The following is a 22168-nucleotide window of genomic DNA, read 5'->3' on the forward strand; positions in this document are numbered from 1 at the left end:
TCTATATATTATATTTCTATATATTATACAGGAATACGTTATCAAATTTGTTTTTAAAAATTCAATTTGTAAACGAAGAAAAAGAAGACTTGACTATTCAATTCTTATGGAAAAGTTGAGGAGTTTGATGCAAAAATAATTATAAATTGCAAAACTAAGAGAAGTTTTCATGCAATCTTTTGTTCCATAGATCGGTTATATAAACGAGAAAATGTCAACTTTTTGTTATTGTGTATTCAGAAAACTCATGAACATTTTGCTAATGTGTTGGGCATAAAGTTTAAATTAGTCATGATTTAGTCTCAAAACACACTAAATCTGAAGAGTTACGATTTAAGAAGAGTATGGGAAAGCCATAAAATTAAAGCTTTACTCATTTGCCTCATCGAAGTATTAGTCAGCTCCAAGAGCCCACTTAGGTAGATCGTGGATGAGCCGAACTTTAAGAGATTAGCTCCGAAGATGCCATGGTTTAGAAACTTATTAGTTTTCAGTTTTAATACAAGAAACTAGGTCTAATAGGGAAGATTATTGATAAAGCTATAGATTTGGAGGTAATCACCATTGAAGTTACTTATATGTTCATTGCTAATATGCTATCTCTTTTTATAGAGTTTCCTGATAACTCGACTGTTTCCTCTTTAAACCTCTTCAAAACTCATGTGAGTATTTGACTTTTCTAAGTTTTCTTTATACATTTGCTAAACAAACCATTTTATTAATATACATACAGCACATTGAAAATGTCATTAGGAATAAGGACTTTCCTCCAATAATATTCTCTCTAATAAATAATTGCAACAACACAACCAATTTTTTTTTTTTTTAGTTATGATTACAATTTCAAATCAAAAGAACAATTGTTTATGTTATAACTTATACGAATGTTAATATTTTAAAGTTCATTGTTAATTAACACTTTTTTCTTTGGGAGATCAAGTTATTTGTTCCAACAATATTTGTCAAAATCATAACTTATTTTTTCCAATTTTACAAGATTGATTTGTTCAATTAACATGCAATTTGGTAAATTCTTCATCAAATAAAATAAAATTAATATGCAATTATAAGTTTTATTATACACACTTGAGTTTTTGAAAAATGTAAGTGTGATTCCATTTTTCAGTTTTATATAACAGTTAGAGGCAATGCTAATACATAAAGGTCAACACTTTGAAAGCTGAAACAATACCTCTGCTCTACTACATCAATGGCGTCTCATTTGTACACGAATCCACCTCAAAACCTTCACTTTCTAGCTTCTTCTTCTTCCTTTAAACCTCACTTGTACCTCTCTATCAAACACATAAAACTACAAACCCAACAATCCTCAGCATCTTCCGTCCACGTCCGTTGCGCAACGCAGAGCTCCGAGAGATGGTCTCTACAAGGGAAGTCTGCTCTTGTCACCGGCGGGACTCGTGGAATTGGGTTTGTCTCTCTTCACGTCTTTCCAATCTCAAAAGTGCGAGCCTTTTATTAAACGCAATTCCTGAGACGAGTGTGTGTTACTGTTTAAGTACAGGCGTGCGATTGTTGAGGAACTGGCTGGTCTTGGAGCAAAGGTTCACACTTGCGCTCGGAATGAGAGTGAGCTAGAGAATTGTTTGAGAGATTGGAACAGTTCTGGTTTACGAATTGCTGGCTCGGTCTGTGATGTCTCTGATCGAGGTCAGCGAGAGGCTTTAATGGAGACTGTGTCATCTGTCTTTGACGGGAAGCTTCATATCCTCGTAAGGCTCTTGTGTTGTTACTCGGTGATTGTGCACATAAAGTGTTCGTTGTATTGTCTGTGAGAACAATTCTAAAAAGATTTTGTCTTCAAATTTTGATGCTTTTAGGTTAACAATGTTGGGACAAACATTAGAAAACCAATGGTGGAGTTTACAGCTGGAGAATTTTCGACTCTCATGTCGACGAATTTTGAGTCGGTTTTTAATTTATGTCAACTTGCTTATCCGTTGCTTAGAGCATCTGAGGCTGGAAGTGCTGTTTCCATTTCCTCTGTTTCTGGATTTGTCTCGCTCAAGAATATGTCGGTGCAATCTGCAACCAAAGGTATTTACTTTGTCTAGAACAAAGAAAGATCTCATCTTATGCATCATTTGTTAATTCAGGTTATACCAAGATGTTTTATGAGGATCAATTAACCAATAAGAGAATTTGGTTCTTTTTGTTTCCCTTTGTGTTTTAGGAGCAATTAATCAACTTACGAGAAGCTTGGCTTGTGAGTGGGCCAAGGACAATATAAGGGTCAATGCTGTTGCCCCGTGGTATATCAAAACATCTATGGTGGAGCAAGTAATTTTCTGTGGACTCATAAGCCGTAGCTATATTTTGCAACATAAACACTTAGAGATGAACTTCAAAATGATAAAGACTAAGTGAATATGTTTGCAACATATCTTAGGCTCGATTGATGATTCACACCTTTTGGTCTCAGGTCCTTAGTAACAAAGACTACCTTGAAGAAGTCTACTCAATAACTCCTCTTGGTCGGCTTGGTGAACCAAGAGAGGTGTCTTCTGCAGTTGCTTTTTTATGCCTACCTGCATCATCATATATTACAGGGCAGATTATTTGTGTTGATGGAGGAATGTCAATAAATGGTTTTTCCCCACAACATGCCTAGGCCACTCTGTCGTTTTATAGTTTCCTTGGGATCCTTACTTTGATCTTTAGTATATCTTGTTTCTCCTTAAAGAAAATTCCTCATATGAGACTTAACAGCTTTCTGCCTTCTGCTTTACTGATGGCAGGATTAAGTTTCCGGTATCTATTAGTTATTATTTTGATGTTGATGTGGTGGAAAGCTGTTTGGAACTTTTCATGTTATTACTTTTATGATAAAAGAAACGTATGTTTTGTCCAAGAGTGTTGTTCAGTTGCTTGTATTCTGTGTCATCCTTTCTTGGTGTTGACTTTCATTATGTGTAAATGTAGTTTAGATAAGTATCTTTCTAAGTTCTCTTGCAGTGCCTGATGGATTGGATCCGTCTTCTTCTTGCTATCCTCAATGGTTTGTTTCTTGAAGATTCTTAAAACTGTATGCTTGTAGTGAATGAGAGTTCAGTATCTACATTATCCACTTTGGCCAAAAAGAATGTGGCGGGGATATATAATGGTTTAAGAGAGAAGCCTCGGCTCCGGCTGTGGATACCTAAAGGTGTGTTTTAGTGTCTCAATATGTGATGCAGTGTCTGGTTTGGTTTGAAATTCTAGGACTTGAGGCAATTATTAGTTGCGTCAGCAGATGTATTGCAAGTATGCAATATTCATATGCGTTATACGAGTGGGCTTTAATTATTTAGAACTGTGGTCCAATTCCTAAACATATACTGGAAGATTTAGCTCTCATGATACTGTCATAATTGATGATGGGAGATTTTTGTCCTCAGCATTGGTGTCAAAGGATGGTATCTTCTGTTATTTACGTGTCAGTCAAACTATGCAGTTGTCACTATAATGAGTTGGCCAATGTTTATCACATTTGATATTTCCTATATATATTATCTGTAGAATCTTTGGTTAGTGATAAGTCATAGATAATGATGGATAGCAGCAGATGGAGTCTTCAAGGTATGACTGCTCTTGTGACCGGCGGAGCAGGAGGAATCGGGTTTGCTTTTCGCTTCTCTTTATCATATTCTTACCGTATTTTCCTGCAGCTATTTTGCATCCAAAATGATCAAGATTTCATGGAATTTATGTTTGTGGAATGGTTTAGGCATGCCATAGTAGAGGAGCTAGCCAGTTTTGGGGCCAAAATCCATGTCTGCGACATATCTGAAACGCTGCTCAAAGCAAATTTAAGCAAATGGGAAAAGAGAGGGTTTCAAGTGAGTGGTTCAAAATGTGATGTATCCTCTCGTCCGGAGAGGGAAACACTCATGCAAACCATCTCCTCACTATTTGATGGCAAGCTTAACATTCTTGTAAGTAAATTTTTAATTTCAAGAAGCTAAGTTATATGCAGTGAACATGATAGTTGTTTAACTCTTTTGATTCAACATAGGTGAACAACGCTGGCGCGATTGTCACAAAGCCAACAACAGAATATGTGGAAGATGATTTCTCCTTCCTTATGTCAACAAACGTGGAGTCTGCTTTTCATCTTAGCCAGCTTTCGCATCCTCTCCTAAAGGCTTCAGACTCTGGAAACATTGTTTTCATTTCCTCTATGGCAGGGGTGGTATCAATTGACTGTGGTTCCATCTATGGTTTAACCAAAGGTACATAGACTGCTCCAAGTATTATTAGCAATACTGGATCTATGTATGTGTTTCACTATTACAAATATACATATCTTTTTGTATGTGTATGTCTAGGAGCTCTGAATCAGCTAGCAAGAAACTTGGCATGTGAATGGGCGAGAGATGGAATAAGAGCCAACGCTGTTGCCCCTAATTTTATCAACACTGCTCTCGCTCAAGCTGTAAGGAAAAAAAAAAACAAAACATAATCTTTAATAAAGTTAACAACATCAATCCCTTTAATCATCTCTTAATTTTGTTTCTTGAAGTATCTTGGTGACACCAATTACAAAGAGGCATTGTTTAGTAGAACTCCACTTGGTCGAGCAGGAGAACCAAGAGAGGTTGCATCACTTGTGGCTTTTTTGTGTCTACCTGCAGCTTCATATATAACTGGTCAGACCGTTTGTATTGACGGAGGTCTCACTGTAAATGGCTTCTCCTACCAGCCACATGCTTGAGCCAAGTATTGTATGTTGTCAGTCCAATGAAACACAGTAAAACAAATAAAACGCAGTATAGTGCATAAATATACGAGTGTCTTAAAACATCATACATCTTATAATTGTACACCCAAAATATGTTACATCTTCTACCAAACTACAATGAGTGATAGATTTATTCTCTGTTCGACAAAAGATGACATTACAAAGTCAAGATCCATTATCTGTCTCGCCAATGGTATGAGAGCCACTTTTTACTTTTCTACTCCAATCGAGAAGAAAAGTCTTACCAACTTTGAAGCTTATCTTAAGTGTGGAAAATACTACGGATGAAATATAAAAAAAAAAATTAAAAGTTGTTAGAAAGTTTTACAAAAGAAACTAAGGCCATTTAAAATTGCAATCAACGAAAAAGACATTAAGGCCATGTTTTGCTCCGGACCACTAATATTTCTTAGATGTTGTTTTCAGATTCTCTCTTAATATTTCCACCACACAAAATAGCACTTTGGCCACTACAACATAAAAGAAAAATGGATAAAAGATGGAGTCTTCAAGGTATGACTGCTCTTGTGACCGGTGGCACTAAAGGAATCGGGTCAGTCCCTATTTGTATATGCTCTTTTATTGTATTGTGATATTTAGTAGATATGGAAGAAGAAACCAAGTCACTAACTATGTTTGTTTGTGTCGTGAATAGGAAAGCTGTGGTGGAGGAACTATCTATGTTTGGAGCAAGAGTCCACACATGTGCCAGAGACGAAACTCAGCTTCAAGAATGCTTACGTGAATGGCAAGAAAAAGGGTTTCAGGTCACCACTTCTGTCTGCGACGTTTCTTCTCGTGACCAACGAGAGAATCTCATGGAAAAAGTTTCCTCTCTCTTCCAAGGGAAACTCAACATCCTCGTACGTCTATATATGCTTTTCCTCATCAGGCTTGTGTTCTACAAGAACCAAACATATATCTCCAAGGAGAGCTTTAACATAGTTATTATGGAAACTCCATATTTAGGTTAATAACGTAGGGGTACTTCGTGGGAAGCCAACAACAGAATATGTCGAATATGATTGGACTTTACATATCTCAACAAATGTGGAAGCTGCTTTTCATTTTAGCCAGCTTTCACATCCTCTCTTAAAGGCTTCAGGCAATGGAAGTATCGTCTTTATTTCCTCTATTACAGGGATTGTATCACTTGATTGTGGATCCATTTATAGTCTAACGAAAGGTAATAACCACAGTTTCTAAGTACAAGAGATGGTTAATTGCAACACTGACTCATCAAGGAGTTTATATTACAGGAGCTCTGAATCAGCTAGCAAGAAATTTGGCATGTGAATGGGCAAAAGACAGAATAAGAGCCAATGCTGTTGCGCCGAATATCATCAAGACTCCTATGGCTCAATCTGTATATAACAAAGACAATTTTTATACATGTTTTTTTTTTTGTTGATATAACAACATCAAACCCTCTAATAATTTCTCAATTTGTGTATTCTTAAAGTATCTTGAAGACCTAAGTTTCATAGAGGGATTGCTCAGTAGAACTCCACTTGGTCGCGCTGGTGAGCCGAATGAAGTTGCATCACTAGTGGTCTTCTTGTGTCTACCTGCAGCTTCTTACATAACTGGTCAAACTATTTGTGTTGATGGAGGGCTCACTGTTAATGGCTTATCCTATAAGCCACATGCTTGAGAATGGTCTAGTTCAAGTCTTTACCAGTTGTGTCTTTTCTGTGTTTACCTGCAGCGTCTTATCTAACGGGTCAAACCATTTGTATTGATGGACGTTTCACTGTTATTAGTGGCTTCTCTTATCAGCAAGAGGCTTGGGGATGGCCTTTTTTACGTTATTTCTAAATATCTTAAGCTCTCTAATGGCCTTGTAAGTTGTAACCTATCTAAAACTTTGATCTATCACATTTTATAGGGAAGGTTTTAATGGTTTAATATGTGATGCATACTCTTTGTCACGAGAGAGAGAAAAAGCACTTGATGCGAATCGCCACAACGATGTTGGATGGCAAGCTCAACATTCGTTTTAGTTACTCTAACGAAACAAAGGATACTTATTTTATGAAGTCATACAATGGGTCAGTGCTTTGAGTATTGATAAAACAAGAAGATTCGATTACGAAGAGTAAGCTTTGTAAAAAGAAAAAAGTAGGAACAAGTAGAGCAAAACTTAGACTTAAATAAAAATAAAAACCTAACTAGTAAGAAAATCGTCTCATTCTAATTCGAGAATACTAATTCGAGAATATGATATTATAAAGTAAAGTTGCTCCTGACTCGGAGTTTTTTGGATCGCTCTGAACCTTCACTTGAGAAGAGGTGTTGGCCTAGTGGATATGAAAACCTAAAGATTGGAAACCCTAGATATCATCTCGCCAATTATAAAGTAAAGTTGCTCCTGGTTCGGCAACAAAATCAAAGTTGTTTGGATCTCTCTTAATCTTCACCTCAACAGAGCAGTTGGTGCAGGGGATGTGATACCTATAAAGAATCCCTAGGTACGTCTCGTCAGTAACTTCTTCTGCACGAATATTGGTGAATCTGGTGCCCGTATACATTTTATTACCACAAGCGTCGCATCGAACACCCTTCGGAAGCATGAAGGTTATTAATATGCGTTCTCCCATAGCTTTTGGATATTAATTGATTAGGAAAAAAATAACTCTGTCTTCTCTCGTTCCCTTAGACTTATTTATTTATAAGTAGTTGTTTTCTTTTCTTTTTCTTTTGGGCCAGACGAAAAGCCCAATAAATCAAACCATCACACTAATACAGTATAACCTTTATAAATTAATACTCGATAAATTAATACTCTCTATAAATTAATAAATTTCTCTGGACCAGTGTAATTTTAGACATATTTTGATAAAATAATAAGATAATAACTTTTTTGAAAATCTTTTGTAAATATATAGTCCCATCAATATTATAAATTAATAATTAGGTAAAAGTTTCAAAATATATATATATATATATATAGCCACATTAGTTTTTGTTAGAGTTTATTTTTGAATATTTTTTTGAAAAATTTTCCAAATTAAGAAAATCTCTCTATAAATTAATAATTATTAATTTATCGATAAATTAAAACCTTTATAAATTAATAGATTTTCATGGTCCCAACATTATTAATTTATAGAAGTTTTACTGTACTTGCCTTATCTCAAATTTGTATGATTTTACTAACCCTGCGAGATTTCAAAGTTTTCTTTAGTGAATTTTAAAATAATCTAAAGAAAACTTTAGGGTTGGTGGATATTGTGGCGACGTTGGTGGCGTTTTGGATTATAAGGACGGAGGATCTCCTCGGTGTTAAGGTTGTTCCGGTGGAGAAGTTCCCGGAGATTCATAGATGGGTTAAGAAATTGTCGGGGAATGATGTTATCAAGAAATGTATCCCTCCTGAAGATGAGCATCTCGCGTACATCAGAGCTCGCATGGATAAGCTCAATATCAAATCGGCTTGATAACGATTATAGAGAGTTCTAACAATCAAAGTTTGTATCTTTGTTCTTGTCTCAATTGCTAAGTCCTATGAAGTCCATATTTTAGACAAATTGTTAACTCTTATTTTATGAAGTCATACAATGGGTCAGTGCTTTGAGTATTGGTAAAACAAGAAGATTCGATTACGAAGAGTAAGCTTTGTAAAAATAAAAAAAAGTAGGAACAAGCAGAGCAAAACTTAGACTTAAATCATAAAGATAAGCTTCCACACTCATCAACTTACGAATCTTAGTCGATCAAGGCCAAGACTTAATTATATATGTGACATCACAATCCCTATGCAATGATGGAGAGAGGTCTCTATTGTAAAAGAGCCATCACAAATCAAAAGTGAAAGTTATTTCCTTTAATTTCTTCTCTTTTACAAAAGATATCTTAGAAAAGTCAAGATCCAACATCTTCCCAAAAAAAAAAAAAATCCTTACAAACTTTGAACCCTATCCATGTGCTGTAATAGAAGTTATTTTGAAAAAGCATATCCATTTTGAAAAAGACAAAGGAGTAAGTATTGGTCGGACCACTTATCTTACATATATTTAAGTCATTGTTCTCTCACACGACTACATAATATTTCCACCACACATACACATACACACTTATCTTATACAAATTCATTGTATACATAAAATCAGTGGCATGTCTGGTCAGTGCAAGTAAGATTACAAGAAAAAATGGATAAAAGATGGAGTCTTCAAGGTATGACTGCTCTTGTGACCGGTGGCACTAAAGGCATCGGGTCAGTACATTTACATGCTCTTTTATTGTGTTGTTATATTTATTCATGGAAGAACTAGTTAACAAGGTTTGTGTGTGTGTCTTGAACAGGGAAGCTGTGGTGGAGGAACTATCAATGCTGGGAGCAAGAGTCCACACATGTGCAAGAGATGAAACTCAGCTTCAAGAACGATTACGTGAATGGCAAGCAAAAGGGTTTCAGGTTTCCACTTCTACCTGCGATGTAACTTCTCGTGAGCAACGAGAGAAGCTCATGGAAACTGTTTCCTCTCTCTTCCAAGGCAAACTCAACATTTTGGTAAGTATACATATATAAGCTTCTCCTTATTGGGCTTGGGATGTACAAGAACCAAATTTAATGTTTGTGTTGTATCTATCCATATATATGATATGTAGGTAAACAATGTAGGAACCTTTATAGTCAAGCCGACTACAGAGTATACAGGAGAAGAATATTCGCTTATAATGGCTACAAATCTCGAGTCAGCTTTTCATCTCTCACAACTCTCACACCCTTTGTTGAAAGCATCAGGCTCAGGGAGCATCGTGCTCATGTCCTCAATAGCCGGACTAGTGCATGCCAATGTTGGATCCATCTATGGAATAACGAAAGGTATTGTATATATATACTCTTTTGAAACAACGTTTCCTTGCGTTATAATTCTTTATGCAAGTGTATACAAACACATTTCAGGAGCCATGAATCAGCTAGCTAGAAACTTAGCTTGCGAATGGGCGAGAGACAGCATTAGGACTAACGCTGTATGTCCATGGTATATCGCAACTCCTTTGGTTAACGATGTAAGGCCAACTTGCTCCTTAATTAGTACTATTGATTTTAATATTAACTTTGTCCATTGTTACATTTGATTTTAAGTTTCAAGTATTGTGAAAATATGTTAGCTTCTTAAAGAAGGAGAGATTATAAAAGAAGTGGTGAGTAGGACTCCTCTTGGTCGTGTTGGAGAGCCCAATGAAGTTGCATCACTTGTGGCTTTCTTGTGTCTACCTGCCGCTTCATATATTACTGGTCAGAGCATTTGTATTGATGGAGGTCTCACTGTTAATGGCTTCTCCTATCAGCCAAAAGACATTTGAATCTCTTTATTTAAGGGTACTTTTCTCATTTCCTAATATGCCAAAAGACATCAAAGTGGCATTTCTAGAAAGGAATAATCAAAAGTGGCAGTTTGGTTGAGTTTAATTTCAAAAGTGGCACTTCCAATAAAATTTGTCTAAAGAAACTAAGCATTACCTTATAAAGTCATACAATGGGTGGTTAGCTTTGAGGGTATTGGTAAAACAAGAAACCTTGCAAGAAGATGTTTCCTATAACACAGAGTAAGCCTTGCAAAAAACAAAGTATGAAAAAGCATGTCACAGCTTAGACTCAAACAAAAAAGATGGGGCTTCGACACTCATCAACTTATGAATCTTAGTCGATCAAGTCCAAAAGACTTTTGGAAAACACAAAAAATGTGTTTATAAAATTTGTGAACCATATTGACTACTTATCTTACACATACTTAAGTCATTGTTCTCTCACACGACTACATAATATTTCCACCACACATACAAATTCACACTTATCTTATAGAAATTCATTGTATACATAAGATCAGTGGCATTTCTAGTCACTGCAAGTAAAAATTAAAAGAAAAAATGGATAAAAGATGGAGTCTTCAAGGTATGACTGCTCTTGTGACCGGTGGCACTAAAGGAATCGGGTCAGTCCCTATTTGTATATGCTCTTTTATTGTATTGTGATATGTCTAGTAGGTATGGAAGAAGAAACCAAGTCACTTACTATGTTTGTTTGTGTCGTGAATAGGAAAGCTGTGGTGGAGGAACTATCAATGCTGGGAGCAAGAGTCCACACATGTGCAAGAGATGAAACTCAGCTTCAAGAACGATTACGTGAATGGCAAGCAAAAGGGTTTCAGGTTTCCACTTCTATCTGCGATGTTTCTTCCCGTGAGCAACGAGAGAAACTCATGGAAACCGTTTCCTCTCTCTTCCAAGGAAAACTCAACATTTTGGTAAGTATACATATATAAGCTTCTCCTTATTAGGCTTGGGATGTACAAGAACCAAATTTAATGTTTTGTTTTGTTTTGTATCTATCTATCTATCTATACATATATAGGTAAACAATGTAGGAAACTTTATAGTCAAGCCGACTACAGAGTTTACAGGAGAAGAGTATTCGTTCATAATGGCTACAAATCTCGAGTCAGCTTTTCATCTCTCACAACTCTCACACCCTTTGTTGAAAGCATCAACCTCAGGGAGCATCGTGCTCATGTCCTCCATTACTGGATTAGTGCATGCCAATGTTGGATCCATCCAAGGAGTAACCAAAGGTACTGTATATACTCTTTTGAAACAATGTTTCCTTGCGTTATGATTCTTATGCAAGTATATACAAACACATTTCAGGAGCCATGAATCAGCTGGCTAGAAACTTAGCTTGCGAATGGGCGGAAGATAGCATTAGGACTAATGCTGTTTGCCCATGGTATATAGCAACTCCTTTAGCTAAAGATGTAAGGCCTATTTTCTTCTTAATTAGTAGTTTAGTACTACTGACTTTAATATTACTTTTGTCCATTTGTTACTTTTGATTTTAAGTTTCAAGTATTGTGAAAATATGATAGCTTCTTGAAGAAGGAGAGATTAAAAAAGAAGTGATAAGTAGAACTCCACTTGGTCGTGTTGGAGAGCCGAATGAAGTTGCATCACTTGTGGCTTTCTTGTGTCTACCTGCAGCTTCATATATTACTGGTCAGAGCATTTGCGTTGATGGTGGTCTCACTGTTAATGGCTTCTCCTATCAGCCAAAAGACTTTTGATTCTCTTTATTTAAGGGTACTTTTCTCATTTCCTGATATGCCAAAAGACGTAAAAGTGGCAGTTTTGTTGAGTTTTATTTCAAAAGTGGCACTTCCAACAAAATTCTCTCTAAAGAAACTAAGCATTACCTTATAAAGTCATACAATGAATGTATGTAAAACAAGAAACCTTGCAAGAAGATGTTTCCTATAACACAGAGTAAGCCTTGTAAAATAAAGTAGCAAAAAAGCAGAACATAACTTAGACTCAAATAAGATAGATGGAACACACAAGAATGGTTTTATAAAATTTGTGAACCATATATTGACTACTAGTTGCAGCTTCTTGGTGAGAGCACTTAATAAGTTTAGTTTGGGACCACTATCTTGGATATGTTTTTTCATGTTCTCTCTTATATGGCTACAAAATATTTCGACCACACATACAAACATAATCATTGAATTCACACTTATCTGATCCAGATTCATTGTATACATAAATATAAATTCTATGGGATTTCTGGTCACTTCAAGTAGGAGATACAAGAAAAATGGATAAAAGATGGAGTCTTCAAGGTATGACTGCTCTTGTCACCGGTGGCTCTAAAGGCATCGGGTAAGTACCTTTATATGCTCTTTTATTGTGTTGTGAATGAATATTCAATTATCGAAGAACTAACCATTTTTGTGTGTGTCTTGAATAGGGAAGCTGTGGTGGAGGAACTATCCATGTTAGGAGCAAGAGTCCACACATGTGCCAGAGACGAAACTCAACTTCAAGAACGCTTACGTGAATGGCAAGCAAAAGGGTTTCATGTCACCACTTCTGTCTGCGACGTTTCGTCTCGTGACCAACGAGAGAAGCTCATGGAAACTGTTTCCTCTGTCTTCCAAGGAAAACTCAACATCCTCGTAAGTATAATATCTAATCAAGCTTCTCCTTCTTGGGCTATGGATGTACAAGAACCAAAATTTAGTGTTTTTTTTGTTGTTGTATCTATACATACACATACGTAGGTAAACAATGCGGGAACGTTAATGGTCAAGCCAAATACAGAGGTTACAGCAGAAGACTATTCGTTTATGATGGCTACAAATCTCGAGTCGGGTTTTCATATCTCACAGCTGGCTCATCCTTTGTTAAAAGCTTCAAGTTTAGGGAGCATCGTGTTCATGTCCTCTGTTGCTGGAGTTGTGCATATCGGTTCATCCATCTATGGAGCAACTAAAGGTATATATATGTATATATTTATCATAGAAATATATACATATTTCTATATACTATGATAATATTCAAACAGTGAATGATGCAACACATTATGGTTTAGGAGCTATGAATCAGTTAGGAAGAAACTTAGCATGCGAGTGGGCAAGTGACAACATAAGGGTTAACTCTGTGTGTCCATGGGTCATAGCAACTCCATTGGTTAAGGAAGTGAGGCAATTAATCTATTATTATTTTTTAAGTATATTTTTGATTAAGTGATATTACGTGATACTTTTAATATAAGTGAAACATAATTATCAGATTCTCGGTGATAAAGTGATTATGAAACAAGTGGAGAGTAGGCCACCGATGGGGCGTGTTGGAGAGCCAAATGAAGTATCATCACTTGTGGCATTTCTTTGTCTTCCTGCAGCTTCTTATATCACAGGTCAAACCATTTGTGTTGATGGAGGTTTCACTATTAACGGTTTCTCTTACAAACCAAAGGCTTGAACTAGGTCGTGTCTTGTGTGTGTTGTGATTTATATTCTTTGAATTTAATGAGCATCTTTATTAGTTGCCTTAACCCCATGCATGTACAACTTTCTCTATGTGTTGCGCTTCCGTTTCTTGGTGAACTTAACTCGGATTGGTTTAGGATTGTGGAGCTACGCAATCTTTTAGTCTTTACCTACCAAACTTAGGAATAATATACAATATACCAAAATTAACTAAAACCTTGATGATGATCAGTTAGCAAATCTTCAAGTTGAAAGTCAATAAAATGGATGACTTTGATTCGTTTGGTTTAGCCTTAATACTACATACAGTAAAATCAAAGCATGCCTTAAATAAGAAAGATGGGCTTCGAGAGTACTCATCAACTTGGGAGCTTATTCGATCAAGCCCAAAGACATAATCAAGTGATATCACACTATGCTTTACAATCCCTATGCAAAATGATGACTCAATGGACAGATGGTGTCGCTATCGAAGATTTTGACTATAGAAACCCATTTTTGCTTGGTACACTGCTTAATTTAAATTATCTTTATATAACAACTACATAACTTATCAACCACACGTACAAACATACATAGTAGTTTAGACTTATCTGATCCACAGTCATTGTATTTTTGGTCGTTGCTAGTAACATACAAGAAAGATGGATAGAAGATGGAGTCTTCAAGGCATGACTGCTCTTGTAACCGGTGCAGCCACTGGAATCGGGTTCGTTTTCTTCTTCTACTCAACATCCTAAATGGTCAAGATTCCTAGGAGTTTAAGTTTATGGAATGTTTAGGTATGCCGTAGTAGAGGAGTTAGCTGGTTTTGGAGCTAGAATCCATGTATGTGACATATCTGAAGCTAAGCTTAATCAAAGTTTAAGAGAATGGGAAAAGAAAGGGTTTCAAGTGAGTGGTTCCTTATGTGATGTATCATCTCGTCCAGAGAGAGAAAAGCTGATTCAAACTGTCTCCTCACTTTTCCAAGGCAAACTCAACATTTTTGTTAGTAAATGAGCTTATTTACTAACACAACTAAGCATATTTTTCTTTTTCTTAAAGAAATGTTGTAAAAGGAAATGTTATTTTTGTTCAACATAGGTTAATAACGTTGGTGTACTTCGTGGAAAGCAAACAACAGAGTATACGGGAGACGATTTCGATTTCCATATCTCAACAAACTTGGAAGCTGCTTACCATTTTTGTCAACTTTCACATCCTCTCTTAAAGAGTTCAGGCTATGGAAGTATCATCTTTGTTTCCTCAGTTGCAGGGGTTTTATCTTTTGCCGTTGGATCCATTTATGGTCTAACAAAAGGTAAGAACAACATTAGTAACTACTAGATGCAAGATTAAGTAATCAACAAGGATTTTTGTTTTTCTTTTGAGCTGATTCCTCATACAAGTATTTTACAGGAGCTCTGAATCAGTTAGCAAGAAACTTGGCATGTGAATGGGCAAAAGATGGCATAAGAGCTAATGCTGTTGCGCCTAATATCATCAAGACTCCTTCAGCTGAACCTGTAATAAAAAGAGGACTTTTACATTCTTATTCTTGAAATGTAACAGCCTCAGTTCTTCTAAATCATATTCCAATTTTGTTTTCTTGAAGTATCTTGAAGACATCGGTTTCAAGGAGGGATTGTTCAGTAGAACTCCACTCGGTCGGGCTGGAGAACCAAGAGAGGTTGCATCATTAGTGGTCTTCTTGTGTCTACCAGCTGCTTCTTATATTACCGGCCAAACAATTTGTGTTGATGGTGGTCTCACTGTTAATGGTTTCTCCTATCAGCCACAAGTTTGATAATGATCTTTTCAAGTTTTGTCTGTTTAAGAGTTCTCTCTAATAAAAACTCTCACATTATAAGAGCCTATGTTGAGTTTATCTCCCTTGTAGAGAGTTTACTTAAGTTATTGTTATAAGAGACTAAATCTATATCAAAGAGTAATCAAACCATGACAACTAAACAATCCATCATTTGTCACATCAATAATATGAAGGTAACAGTTGCATTTTTGTTATTTTATATAAAGACATGGAAACTTTTAATGTACTTTATTCACGAGTCTATCTTGTAGTATCAGTTGTCTTTTTGGACCACTAACTTGTATATTATAATTTAGCCTCCACACACTGATTGATCAACATTCATTATATAACATATAAACTCTCTAGCATTCCTGGTCACTTTAATTCAAGTAAGAAACAAGAAAGATGGATAAAAGATGGAGTCTTCAAAGTATGACTGCTCTTGTCACCGGTGGAGCCAGCGGAATCGGGTTCGTCTTTCTTCTCTGTTCTACCCTTTGCTCTGTACTTCTGTTTGCTGTTTAGCTTCCTGATGGGTCAAGAGTGTTTAGGTATACCATAGTGGAGGAGTTAGCTAGTTTTGGAGCTAGAATCCATGTATGTGACATATCTGAAACTCTTCTTAACCAAAGTTTAAGCGAATGGGAAAAGAAAGGGTTTCAAGTGAGTGGCTCAGTCTGTGATGTAAGCTCTCGTCCCGAGAGAGAAAATCTGATGCAAACCGTCTCCTCGCTTTTCGATGGCAAGCTCAACATTCTAGTAAGTAAAAATGATCTTTAGTATAGTACTACTCCTTAATATAAATCTAATGAAAATGCCTACGCATGTATGTTATAGGTTAATAATGTTGGTGTACTTCGTGGGAAGCCAACAACAGAATGTGTGGAAGAAGACTTCTCTTTTCACATGTCAATAAATGTGGAAGCTGCTTTTCATTTTAGCCAGCTTTCACATCCTCTCTTGAAGGCTTCAGGCAATGGAAGTATTGTCTTTATTTCCTCTGTTGCAGGGATTGTATCACTTGATGGTGCATCCATTTATAGTTTAACTAAAGGTAAACATGGTTTGTACTAGAGACAGTTCATTGCAAGACTGACTAACCAAGAAGGGCTGTTTTTATTGTTTTATAGGAGCTTTGATTCAGCTAGCTAAGAATTTGGCATGTGAATGGGCAAAAGACGGCATAAGAGCTAATGCGGTCGCGCCAAATGCTATCACGACTCCTATGTGTCAATCTGTAATAAATCAAAGACAACTTTGTAAATGTTTTTTTTGTGTGAATATAACAGCCTCAGTTTTTCTAATAGTTTCTTAATTGTGTATTCTTGAAGTATCTTGAGGATGTTAGTGTCAAGGAGGCATTGTTGAGTAGAATTCCACTTGGCCGTTGTGGAGAGCCGAATGAAGTTGCATCACTAGTGGTCTTCTTGTGCCTACCTGCAGCTTCTTATATCACTGGTCAAACCATTTGTGTTGATGGAGGTTTCACTGTTAATGGCTTCTCTTATCAGCAGCAGGCTTGAGAATGATCATGTTACCATTTTGTTGTAATATCTTAAACTCCTTATTGGCTTTGTAATACTTATGTGGATTCTTTCCACAAGTGAGAAACACCTATGCAAATCGCTTGAATAATGGTAGATCATTTGGGAAGCTCAACATTCTTATTTAAAAGAAACTAAGCGTACTCTTTTCTAGAGTTATACAATGATTAAGATATGAATATTTATAAAACGGGATGAACAAGATAAGAAGAAAAAAAAGATGAAGCATAGCAGAAACAGAGTAGTCGAAAGCAGAGTAAAACTTGGACTCAAATGAAAAGATGGTCTTGGACACTAATCAACTTACAAACTTTAGTCGATCAAGCCGAAATATCTAATCATGTGACATCTCTGTGGCACAAAAAATTATTGTAATTATCCAAAACTGAATGCAAAAGCTTGAAAGTTATTTCACTTATTATATGTTATACAAAATATATAATTGTGAAGTCAAAAAATCATATGGAGAACTGATTCAAGATCAAGATCAAGATGGAAACCCTATATCTATGCACCTGCCGATGAACAACTAGAAGCTATCAATGTATTAAGAATTTTGTAACACACTAGAATGTTGTTATCTAAACCAAATTATGTTCTCTAATCTGATCTATTTTCTTTTGTGAGAAAACTTAAGTGAAACTGAGTAAAATTTTGGACGAAGATTTTGAATAATATTTTCCATCTTTGATTAGTAGTTAGGACCACTAATCAACTTAGATATTTAGCCATTTTCTCTCTAACTACCATATGCAAGCTTAAGTGATTAAGTAATCAACCAGGAGTCTTTTTTTTTCTGTTTTGTTGATTCCTCATACAAACAAGAAACCTAACCAGGAGATAAGCATGGTGCATGGAATATGTTTCCCATAGTAAACCATGACAACTAAACATCCATCATTACTTAGATCATTTATCACATTCAAAACTCAAAAAGTCAAAAGTATGAAAGTAACGTTCACCTCTTTGTTGCTTATAGTTTCAGTTGTATTTTATGAGTGAAGCTATTGAAAAGAAAAAATGGAGTGAGTATTGGTCGAAGATTTGCGAGGGACCACTAACTTAGATATTGTAGTCATGTTCTCTCTTGTCTTAAGGCTACATAATATTTCCACCACACACTTATCTGATCCACATTCATTTTATACACATATTTTGTGGCATTTCTGATACAAGAAAGATGGATAAAAGATGGAGTCTTCAAAGTATGACTGCTCTTGTCACTGGTGGAGCCAGTGGAATCGGGTTCGTCTTTCTTCTCTGTTGTATCTATATTACTTCTTCTACCCATTCTTCTGTTTGCTATTTAGCTTCATGATGGGTCAAGAGTGTTTAGGTATGCCATAGTGGAGGAGTTAGCTGGTTTTGGAGCAAGAATCCATGTATGCGACATATCTGAAGCTAAGCTCAATCAAAGTTTAAGCGAATGGGAAAAGAAAGGGTTTCAAGTGAGTGGCTCAGTCTGTGATGTAAGCTCTCGTCCTGAGAGAGAGAAACTGATACAAACCGTCTCCTCGCTGTTCGATGGCAAACTCAACATTCTAGTAAGTAAAATGATTTTCATATAGAAATGCATAAGCATATTTGTTTAATGAGAACTCCTTGACAGAATTATAATGCAAAGGCCTAAGCATATATGTTCAAAATATATATAGGTAAACAATGTTGGGGTAGTTCGTGGGAAGCCAGCAACAGAATATGTGGAAGAAGACTTCTCTTTTCACATGTCAATAAATGTGGAAGCTGGTTTCCATTTTAGCCAGCTTTCACATCCTCTCTTGAAGGCTTCAGGCAATGGAAGCATCGTCTTTGTTTCCTCTGCTTTAGGGATTGTATCACTTAATTCTCAATCCATTTATAGTCTGACTAAAGGTAACCATGGTTTGTACTAGAGGCAGTTCATTGCAAAGACTGACTAACCAAGAAAGAGTGTTTTTTGTTGTTGTTGTTGTTGATTTGTTTTACAGGAGCTTTGATTCAGCTAGCTAAAAATTTGGCATGTGAATGGGCAAAAGACGGCATAAGAGCCAATGCTGTTGCGCCGAATATCATCAAGACTCCTATGGCTCAACCTGTAATATAACAAAGACCATTTTTATACATGTTTTTTTTTTTTTTTGATATAACAACATCAATCCCTCTAATAATTTCTCAATTTGTGTGTTCTTAAAGTATCTTGAGGACTTAAGTTTCAAGGAAGGATTGCTCAAAAGAACTCCACTTGGTCGCGCTGGAGAGCCGAATGAAGTTGCATCACTAGTGGTCTTCTTGTGTCTACCTGCAGCATCATACATAACTGGTCAAACCATTTGTGTTGATGGAGGTCTCACTGTTAATGGCTTCTCTTATCAGCAAGAGGCTTGAGAATGGTCATGTTTCGTTTTTGTCTTGATTTCATAAACTCCCTATTGGCCTTGTAACCTGTGAAACGATGTTTGATGCATGGCAAGCTCAACATTCTTATAAGTTAATCTTTATTTAAAGAACCTACACGTGCCCTTTCATAATGTCATACAACGAGATGAACAAGAAACCTAGCAAGAAGATGTTTCCGATTAAAGGAGTAAGCCTTTTGCAGAAACAGAGCAAAAGCAAGCAGAGTAAAACTTGGACTCAAGTGAGAAGATGGTCTTCAACACTCATCCAAATACAGAATCATGTGACTTATATACTATGCTTTAAAATCTCTATTCAAATATGCAATGATGAATCAGTGGAGAGATGACTGAATACTAAATCTTGAAAAGTTATATCCCCTATTCTCTGTTTTACAAAAGATATAATTGTGAAGTCAAATATCATATAGAAGCTATCAATGTATTATGAATTTATGAGTTTAGGGACACACTAGAATGTTGCTTTCTAAACACTTAAAACTAAGTTATGTTCTCCAATGTGACCTCTTGGACGAAGATTTTGACTAAAACTGTTTCATTTTTGTTTAGGACCACTTACTTAGATATTTTAGCAATGTTCTCTCTGACTACTACATAATTTCTCAACCACACATACAAACATACTCAATAATTGAGACTTTATCTGATCCACATTTCATTTGTATTTATATTATGTGACATTTTTGTTCATTGCTAGTAACAAGCAAGAAACATGGATAAAAGATGGAGTCTTCAAGGTATGACTGCTCTTGTAACCGGTGGAGCCAGCGGAATCGGGTTAGTCGTCTTTCTTCTCTGTTCTCTCTCTATATAACCTCTTTTACCCATTGTTCTACTTCTAAATGGTCAACATTTGAAGGAAACTAAGTTTGTGGAATGCTTAGGTATGCCATAGTAGAAGAGTTAGCTGGTTTTGGAGCTAGAGTCTATGTATGTGATATATCCGAAACTCTACTCAATCAAAGTTTAGTCGAATGGGAAAAGAAAGGGTTTCAAGTGAGTGGTTCAATCTGTGATGTATCCTCTCGTCCTGAGAGAGAACAACTGATGCAAACCGTCTCATCGTTGTTTGATGGCAAACTTAACATTCTTGTAAGTAATAAGCATACTCTATATAGACAAGTAAGCATAATCTATAAAAAAAAATACTAAGCTTACTCTATATAGAAACAACTTAGCATACTCTTTAAAATAACAAAACTGATCTTTTATATAAAACAAAGTAAGCATACTCTATATACAAGAAACTATATGAGAGTGACTTGTTATTTACAACATAGGTTAATAACGTGGGAGTACTTCGTGGGAAGCCAACAACAGAATATGTGAAAGAAGATTTCTCTTTTCACATGTCAATAAATGTGGAAGCTGGTTTCCATTTTAGCCAGCTTTCACATCCTCTCTTAAAGGCCTCAGGCTATGGAAGCATCATCTTCCTTTCCTCTGTTGCAGGGGTTGTATCATTTGATTGTGGATCTATTTATAGTCTTACAAAAGGTAACTTAAGTCTATCTGAACTTCATTGCAAATCAATATTTTACATTTGTTTTTTTTATAAATGTTTTGTTAATATCTTTGGCAGGAGCTCTAACTCAGCTAGCTAGAAATTTAGCATGTGAATGGGCAAAAGATGGCATAAGAGCTAATGCTGTTGCACCTAATGCTGTCAAGACTGCTCAGTCTCAATCTGTAAGAGATAAATAAAAACTCATAACATTTTTTAGTTTAGTTGTGAATTTTAAAAACCTCAATTTCTCTAATCATCTCTGAAATTTTTGTTTCTTATAGTTTCTTGAGGACGTGAGTTACAAGGAAGCACTATTTAGTAGAACTCCACTTGGCCGTTGTGGAGAGCCTAATGAAGTTGCATCACTAGTGGTCTTCTTGTGTTTACCTGCAGCTTCCTACATCACTGGTCAAACCATTTGTGTTGATGGAGGCCTCACAGTTAACGGTTTCTCCTATCAACCATAGGCTTGATGAGAATAGCCTTGTCACGTTTGGTTTATAATTTGCTTAAACTCACAAAGTTCTTTATATATATCTAATACAAATTATCACACTATGAGTTCATACATGAAAACATAAATGAATTCATAATTTCATGATTATCTTCTACTTAATTTTTGTTGTCGTTGTTCCATCTATATCAATGATTTTTAAAAGATCGTAGCACAACATTGATTACGCTTATTTTATTTTGTCGTTGTTACGTTACGTCTATGTCACTGATTTTTACATGTTAATTGTGATACAACATGATTATACTTTAATTTTTTTTTCTTGTTGTTATGTCTTTGTCGCATTTTTCGTTTGTCTTAAACTCTCACGACGAGAACGGGATTTGTCATGTTTTATCTCGTGATTTCTTGATTCTTTCACCAGCTGCAAATACAATAATTTAAGAGTAAGGCACGATTACCCTAACAAATAATTAGTAATAGAAACACATTTGACGACCGAAGAAAATTGTAAAATACTACCGAGGAACATCTTACTTTGTCATGTTTAATTTGTTTTTAAGGAATATTTGCACTCGCTAGCAAAACAAATTGAGAAGTATTTAAGAAAAATTATTGGAAGCAAGCAAATTATCTATTAACCATACCAAACTTAGACGATTTTAATTATTAAAAAAAAAATATTTACATATCTATTCAAAATAGATTATGATATTTTGGAACGGAAGGGATTCATTCTACAACAATAGTAAACCGATGTTTTGTTTTGATATCCATCCAAACATAATGATATGTACGGATACCGTTAAAAATAAAAAATAATAAAGTACTAGAAATCTAAAGATATTATAAACTAAGTTTGCAAATTGTCTTTTTAGAAAATAAAATATATTATCAAGAAACTTTTTTTTGTTTCATTATATGAAAATCGTATAATAATATATGTAAACTACAGAT

At 35.6% G+C, this 22168-nt stretch overlaps 10 protein-coding genes across 17 annotated transcripts; all 10 read left to right on the forward strand.

Moving 5' to 3' along the window:
• The first annotated feature begins 1157 nt into the window (after positions 1-1157).
• LOC111830982 (tropinone reductase homolog At2g29260, chloroplastic) lies at positions 1158-2909 on the forward strand. 2 transcript variants are annotated; one of them, XM_023784161.1, is made up of 5 exons: positions 1158-1431; positions 1526-1733; positions 1842-2058; positions 2195-2301; positions 2444-2909. In XM_023784161.1, exons 1-5 carry the CDS (start codon positions 1211-1213, stop codon positions 2630-2632), a joined length of 942 nt encoding a protein of 313 aa, XP_023639929.1. In that variant the 5' UTR covers positions 1158-1210; the 3' UTR covers positions 2633-2909. The 2 variants fall into 2 exon arrangements, with proteins under 2 accessions (XP_023639929.1, XP_023639930.1); XM_023784162.1 differs by having other exon boundaries at positions 1283-1431; positions 1521-1733.
• Positions 2910-3083: 174 nt separating this feature from the next.
• LOC111830983 (tropinone reductase homolog At2g29330-like) lies at positions 3084-4874 on the forward strand. 3 transcript variants are annotated; one of them, XM_023784165.1, is made up of 6 exons: positions 3084-3166; positions 3563-3619; positions 3728-3935; positions 4016-4232; positions 4329-4435; positions 4523-4874. In XM_023784165.1, the coding sequence occupies exons 2-6, from the start codon at positions 3582-3584 to the stop codon at positions 4712-4714; spliced, it is 762 nt and encodes a 253-aa protein (XP_023639933.1). In that variant the 5' UTR covers positions 3084-3166; positions 3563-3581; the 3' UTR covers positions 4715-4874. The 3 variants fall into 3 exon arrangements, with proteins under 3 accessions (XP_023639933.1, XP_023639932.1, XP_023639934.1); XM_023784164.1 differs by lacking the exon at positions 3084-3166 and having other exon boundaries at positions 3552-3619; XM_023784166.1 differs by lacking the exon at positions 3084-3166 and having other exon boundaries at positions 3563-3620; positions 3724-3935.
• A 293-nt stretch (positions 4875-5167) lies between these two features.
• On the forward strand, positions 5168-6577 carry LOC17890335 (tropinone reductase homolog At2g29310). The gene is made up of 5 exons (XM_023784111.1): positions 5168-5294; positions 5397-5604; positions 5711-5927; positions 6001-6107; positions 6204-6577. The coding sequence occupies exons 1-5, from the start codon at positions 5230-5232 to the stop codon at positions 6393-6395; spliced, it is 789 nt and encodes a 262-aa protein (XP_023639879.1). The 5' UTR covers positions 5168-5229; the 3' UTR covers positions 6396-6577.
• A 2229-nt stretch (positions 6578-8806) lies between these two features.
• LOC17889299 (tropinone reductase homolog At2g29290) lies at positions 8807-10160 on the forward strand. Of its 2 annotated transcripts, none has more exons than XM_006294753.2 (5): positions 8807-8957; positions 9047-9254; positions 9353-9569; positions 9651-9757; positions 9860-10160. In XM_006294753.2, exons 1-5 carry the CDS (start codon positions 8893-8895, stop codon positions 10052-10054), a joined length of 792 nt encoding a protein of 263 aa, XP_006294815.1. In that variant the 5' UTR covers positions 8807-8892; the 3' UTR covers positions 10055-10160. The 2 variants fall into 2 exon arrangements, with proteins under 2 accessions (XP_006294815.1, XP_023639765.1); XM_023783997.1 differs by having other exon boundaries at positions 9841-9934.
• An 87-nt stretch (positions 10161-10247) lies between these two features.
• On the forward strand, positions 10248-11885 carry LOC17887796 (tropinone reductase homolog At2g29290). Its single transcript, XM_023783998.1, has 5 exons — positions 10248-10683; positions 10788-10995; positions 11103-11319; positions 11396-11502; positions 11614-11885. Exons 1-5 carry the CDS (start codon positions 10619-10621, stop codon positions 11806-11808), a joined length of 792 nt encoding a protein of 263 aa, XP_023639766.1. The 5' UTR covers positions 10248-10618; the 3' UTR covers positions 11809-11885.
• Positions 11886-12290: 405 nt separating this feature from the next.
• Positions 12291-13580, forward strand: LOC17888285 (tropinone reductase homolog At2g29150). Its single transcript, XM_023784002.1, has 5 exons — positions 12291-12403; positions 12492-12699; positions 12805-13018; positions 13116-13222; positions 13316-13580. Exons 1-5 carry the CDS (start codon positions 12339-12341, stop codon positions 13505-13507), a joined length of 786 nt encoding a protein of 261 aa, XP_023639770.1. The 5' UTR covers positions 12291-12338; the 3' UTR covers positions 13508-13580.
• A 165-nt stretch (positions 13581-13745) lies between these two features.
• LOC17888287 (tropinone reductase homolog At2g29300) lies at positions 13746-15471 on the forward strand. The gene is made up of 6 exons (XM_023784001.1): positions 13746-14020; positions 14145-14224; positions 14298-14505; positions 14602-14818; positions 14917-15023; positions 15113-15471. The coding sequence occupies exons 2-6, from the start codon at positions 14160-14162 to the stop codon at positions 15302-15304; spliced, it is 789 nt and encodes a 262-aa protein (XP_023639769.1). The 5' UTR covers positions 13746-14020; positions 14145-14159; the 3' UTR covers positions 15305-15471.
• Positions 15472-15642: 171 nt separating this feature from the next.
• Positions 15643-16969, forward strand: LOC17888687 (tropinone reductase homolog At2g29340). 2 transcript variants are annotated; one of them, XM_023783999.1, is made up of 5 exons: positions 15643-15780; positions 15862-16069; positions 16148-16364; positions 16441-16547; positions 16642-16969. In XM_023783999.1, exons 1-5 carry the CDS (start codon positions 15716-15718, stop codon positions 16831-16833), a joined length of 789 nt encoding a protein of 262 aa, XP_023639767.1. In that variant the 5' UTR covers positions 15643-15715; the 3' UTR covers positions 16834-16969. The 2 variants fall into 2 exon arrangements, with proteins under 2 accessions (XP_023639767.1, XP_023639768.1); XM_023784000.1 differs by having other exon boundaries at positions 15727-15784; positions 15855-16069.
• Positions 16970-17999: 1030 nt separating this feature from the next.
• Positions 18000-19346, forward strand: LOC111830989 (tropinone reductase homolog At2g29340-like). 2 transcript variants are annotated; one of them, XM_023784200.1, is made up of 5 exons: positions 18000-18099; positions 18191-18398; positions 18510-18726; positions 18822-18928; positions 19027-19346. In XM_023784200.1, the coding sequence occupies exons 1-5, from the start codon at positions 18035-18037 to the stop codon at positions 19216-19218; spliced, it is 789 nt and encodes a 262-aa protein (XP_023639968.1). In that variant the 5' UTR covers positions 18000-18034; the 3' UTR covers positions 19219-19346. The 2 variants fall into 2 exon arrangements, with proteins under 2 accessions (XP_023639968.1, XP_023639969.1); XM_023784201.1 differs by having other exon boundaries at positions 18031-18103; positions 18184-18398.
• Positions 19347-19930: 584 nt separating this feature from the next.
• Positions 19931-21415, forward strand: LOC17890107 (tropinone reductase homolog At2g29320). Of its 2 annotated transcripts, none has more exons than XM_006294766.2 (5): positions 19931-20027; positions 20135-20342; positions 20531-20747; positions 20833-20939; positions 21039-21415. In XM_006294766.2, exons 1-5 carry the CDS (start codon positions 19963-19965, stop codon positions 21222-21224), a joined length of 783 nt encoding a protein of 260 aa, XP_006294828.1. In that variant the 5' UTR covers positions 19931-19962; the 3' UTR covers positions 21225-21415. The 2 variants fall into 2 exon arrangements, with proteins under 2 accessions (XP_006294828.1, XP_023640029.1); XM_023784261.1 differs by having other exon boundaries at positions 19959-20031; positions 20119-20342.
• Positions 21416-22168: the final 753 nt, after the last annotated feature.

This window comes from Capsella rubella, unplaced genomic scaffold (genome assembly GCF_000375325.1).
Source record: "Capsella rubella cultivar Monte Gargano unplaced genomic scaffold, Caprub1_0 scaffold_4, whole genome shotgun sequence".
NCBI classification, from domain to species: Eukaryota; Viridiplantae; Streptophyta; class Magnoliopsida; order Brassicales; family Brassicaceae; genus Capsella; species Capsella rubella.

Bases quoted from the DNA above. Each gene is read 5' to 3' on its own strand.
- LOC111830982 (XM_023784161.1), top strand. From the start codon at position 1,211: ATGGCGTCTCATTTGTACACGAATCCACCTCAAAACCTTCACTTTCTA. The intron at 1,734-1,841 runs GTAAGGCTCTTG...TGATGCTTTTAG, and splicing joins ACGGGAAGCTTCATATCCTC to GTTAACAATGTTGGGACAAA. The intron at 2,059-2,194 runs GTATTTACTTTG...TTTGTGTTTTAG, and splicing joins GGTGCAATCTGCAACCAAAG to GAGCAATTAATCAACTTACG.
- LOC111830983 (XM_023784164.1), top strand. From the start codon at position 3,552: ATGGATAGCAGCAGATGGAGTCTTCAAGGTATGACTGCTCTTGTGACC. The intron at 3,936-4,015 runs GTAAGTAAATTT...GATTCAACATAG, and splicing joins ATGGCAAGCTTAACATTCTT to GTGAACAACGCTGGCGCGAT. The intron at 4,436-4,522 runs GTAAGGAAAAAA...TGTTTCTTGAAG, and splicing joins ACACTGCTCTCGCTCAAGCT to TATCTTGGTGACACCAATTA.
- LOC17890335 (XM_023784111.1), top strand. From the start codon at position 5,230: ATGGATAAAAGATGGAGTCTTCAAGGTATGACTGCTCTTGTGACCGGT. The intron at 5,605-5,710 runs GTACGTCTATAT...CTCCATATTTAG, and splicing joins AAGGGAAACTCAACATCCTC to GTTAATAACGTAGGGGTACT. The intron at 6,108-6,203 runs GTATATAACAAA...GTATTCTTAAAG, and splicing joins AGACTCCTATGGCTCAATCT to TATCTTGAAGACCTAAGTTT.
- LOC17889299 (XM_006294753.2), top strand. From the start codon at position 8,893: ATGGATAAAAGATGGAGTCTTCAAGGTATGACTGCTCTTGTGACCGGT. The intron at 8,958-9,046 runs GTCAGTACATTT...TGTCTTGAACAG, and splicing joins GGTGGCACTAAAGGCATCGG to GGAAGCTGTGGTGGAGGAAC. The intron at 9,255-9,352 runs GTAAGTATACAT...TATGATATGTAG, and splicing joins AAGGCAAACTCAACATTTTG to GTAAACAATGTAGGAACCTT.
- LOC17887796 (XM_023783998.1), top strand. From the start codon at position 10,619: ATGGATAAAAGATGGAGTCTTCAAGGTATGACTGCTCTTGTGACCGGT. The intron at 10,996-11,102 runs GTAAGTATACAT...ATACATATATAG, and splicing joins AAGGAAAACTCAACATTTTG to GTAAACAATGTAGGAAACTT. The intron at 11,503-11,613 runs GTAAGGCCTATT...AAAATATGATAG, and splicing joins CAACTCCTTTAGCTAAAGAT to CTTCTTGAAGAAGGAGAGAT.
- LOC17888285 (XM_023784002.1), top strand. From the start codon at position 12,339: ATGGATAAAAGATGGAGTCTTCAAGGTATGACTGCTCTTGTCACCGGT. The intron at 12,700-12,804 runs GTAAGTATAATA...ACACATACGTAG, and splicing joins AAGGAAAACTCAACATCCTC to GTAAACAATGCGGGAACGTT. The intron at 13,019-13,115 runs GTATATATATGT...ATTATGGTTTAG, and splicing joins CATCTATGGAGCAACTAAAG to GAGCTATGAATCAGTTAGGA.
- LOC17888287 (XM_023784001.1), top strand. From the start codon at position 14,160: ATGGATAGAAGATGGAGTCTTCAAGGCATGACTGCTCTTGTAACCGGT. The intron at 14,225-14,297 runs GTTCGTTTTCTT...TGGAATGTTTAG, and splicing joins GGTGCAGCCACTGGAATCGG to GTATGCCGTAGTAGAGGAGT. The intron at 15,024-15,112 runs GTAATAAAAAGA...GTTTTCTTGAAG, and splicing joins AGACTCCTTCAGCTGAACCT to TATCTTGAAGACATCGGTTT.
- LOC17888687 (XM_023783999.1), top strand. From the start codon at position 15,716: ATGGATAAAAGATGGAGTCTTCAAAGTATGACTGCTCTTGTCACCGGT. The intron at 16,365-16,440 runs GTAAACATGGTT...ATTGTTTTATAG, and splicing joins CATTTATAGTTTAACTAAAG to GAGCTTTGATTCAGCTAGCT. The intron at 16,548-16,641 runs GTAATAAATCAA...GTATTCTTGAAG, and splicing joins CGACTCCTATGTGTCAATCT to TATCTTGAGGATGTTAGTGT.
- LOC111830989 (XM_023784200.1), top strand. From the start codon at position 18,035: ATGGATAAAAGATGGAGTCTTCAAAGTATGACTGCTCTTGTCACTGGT. The intron at 18,727-18,821 runs GTAACCATGGTT...TTTGTTTTACAG, and splicing joins CATTTATAGTCTGACTAAAG to GAGCTTTGATTCAGCTAGCT. The intron at 18,929-19,026 runs GTAATATAACAA...GTGTTCTTAAAG, and splicing joins AGACTCCTATGGCTCAACCT to TATCTTGAGGACTTAAGTTT.
- LOC17890107 (XM_023784261.1), top strand. From the start codon at position 19,974: ATGGAGTCTTCAAGGTATGACTGCTCTTGTAACCGGTGGAGCCAGCGG. The intron at 20,343-20,530 runs GTAAGTAATAAG...TTTACAACATAG, and splicing joins ATGGCAAACTTAACATTCTT to GTTAATAACGTGGGAGTACT. The intron at 20,748-20,832 runs GTAACTTAAGTC...TATCTTTGGCAG, and splicing joins TATTTATAGTCTTACAAAAG to GAGCTCTAACTCAGCTAGCT.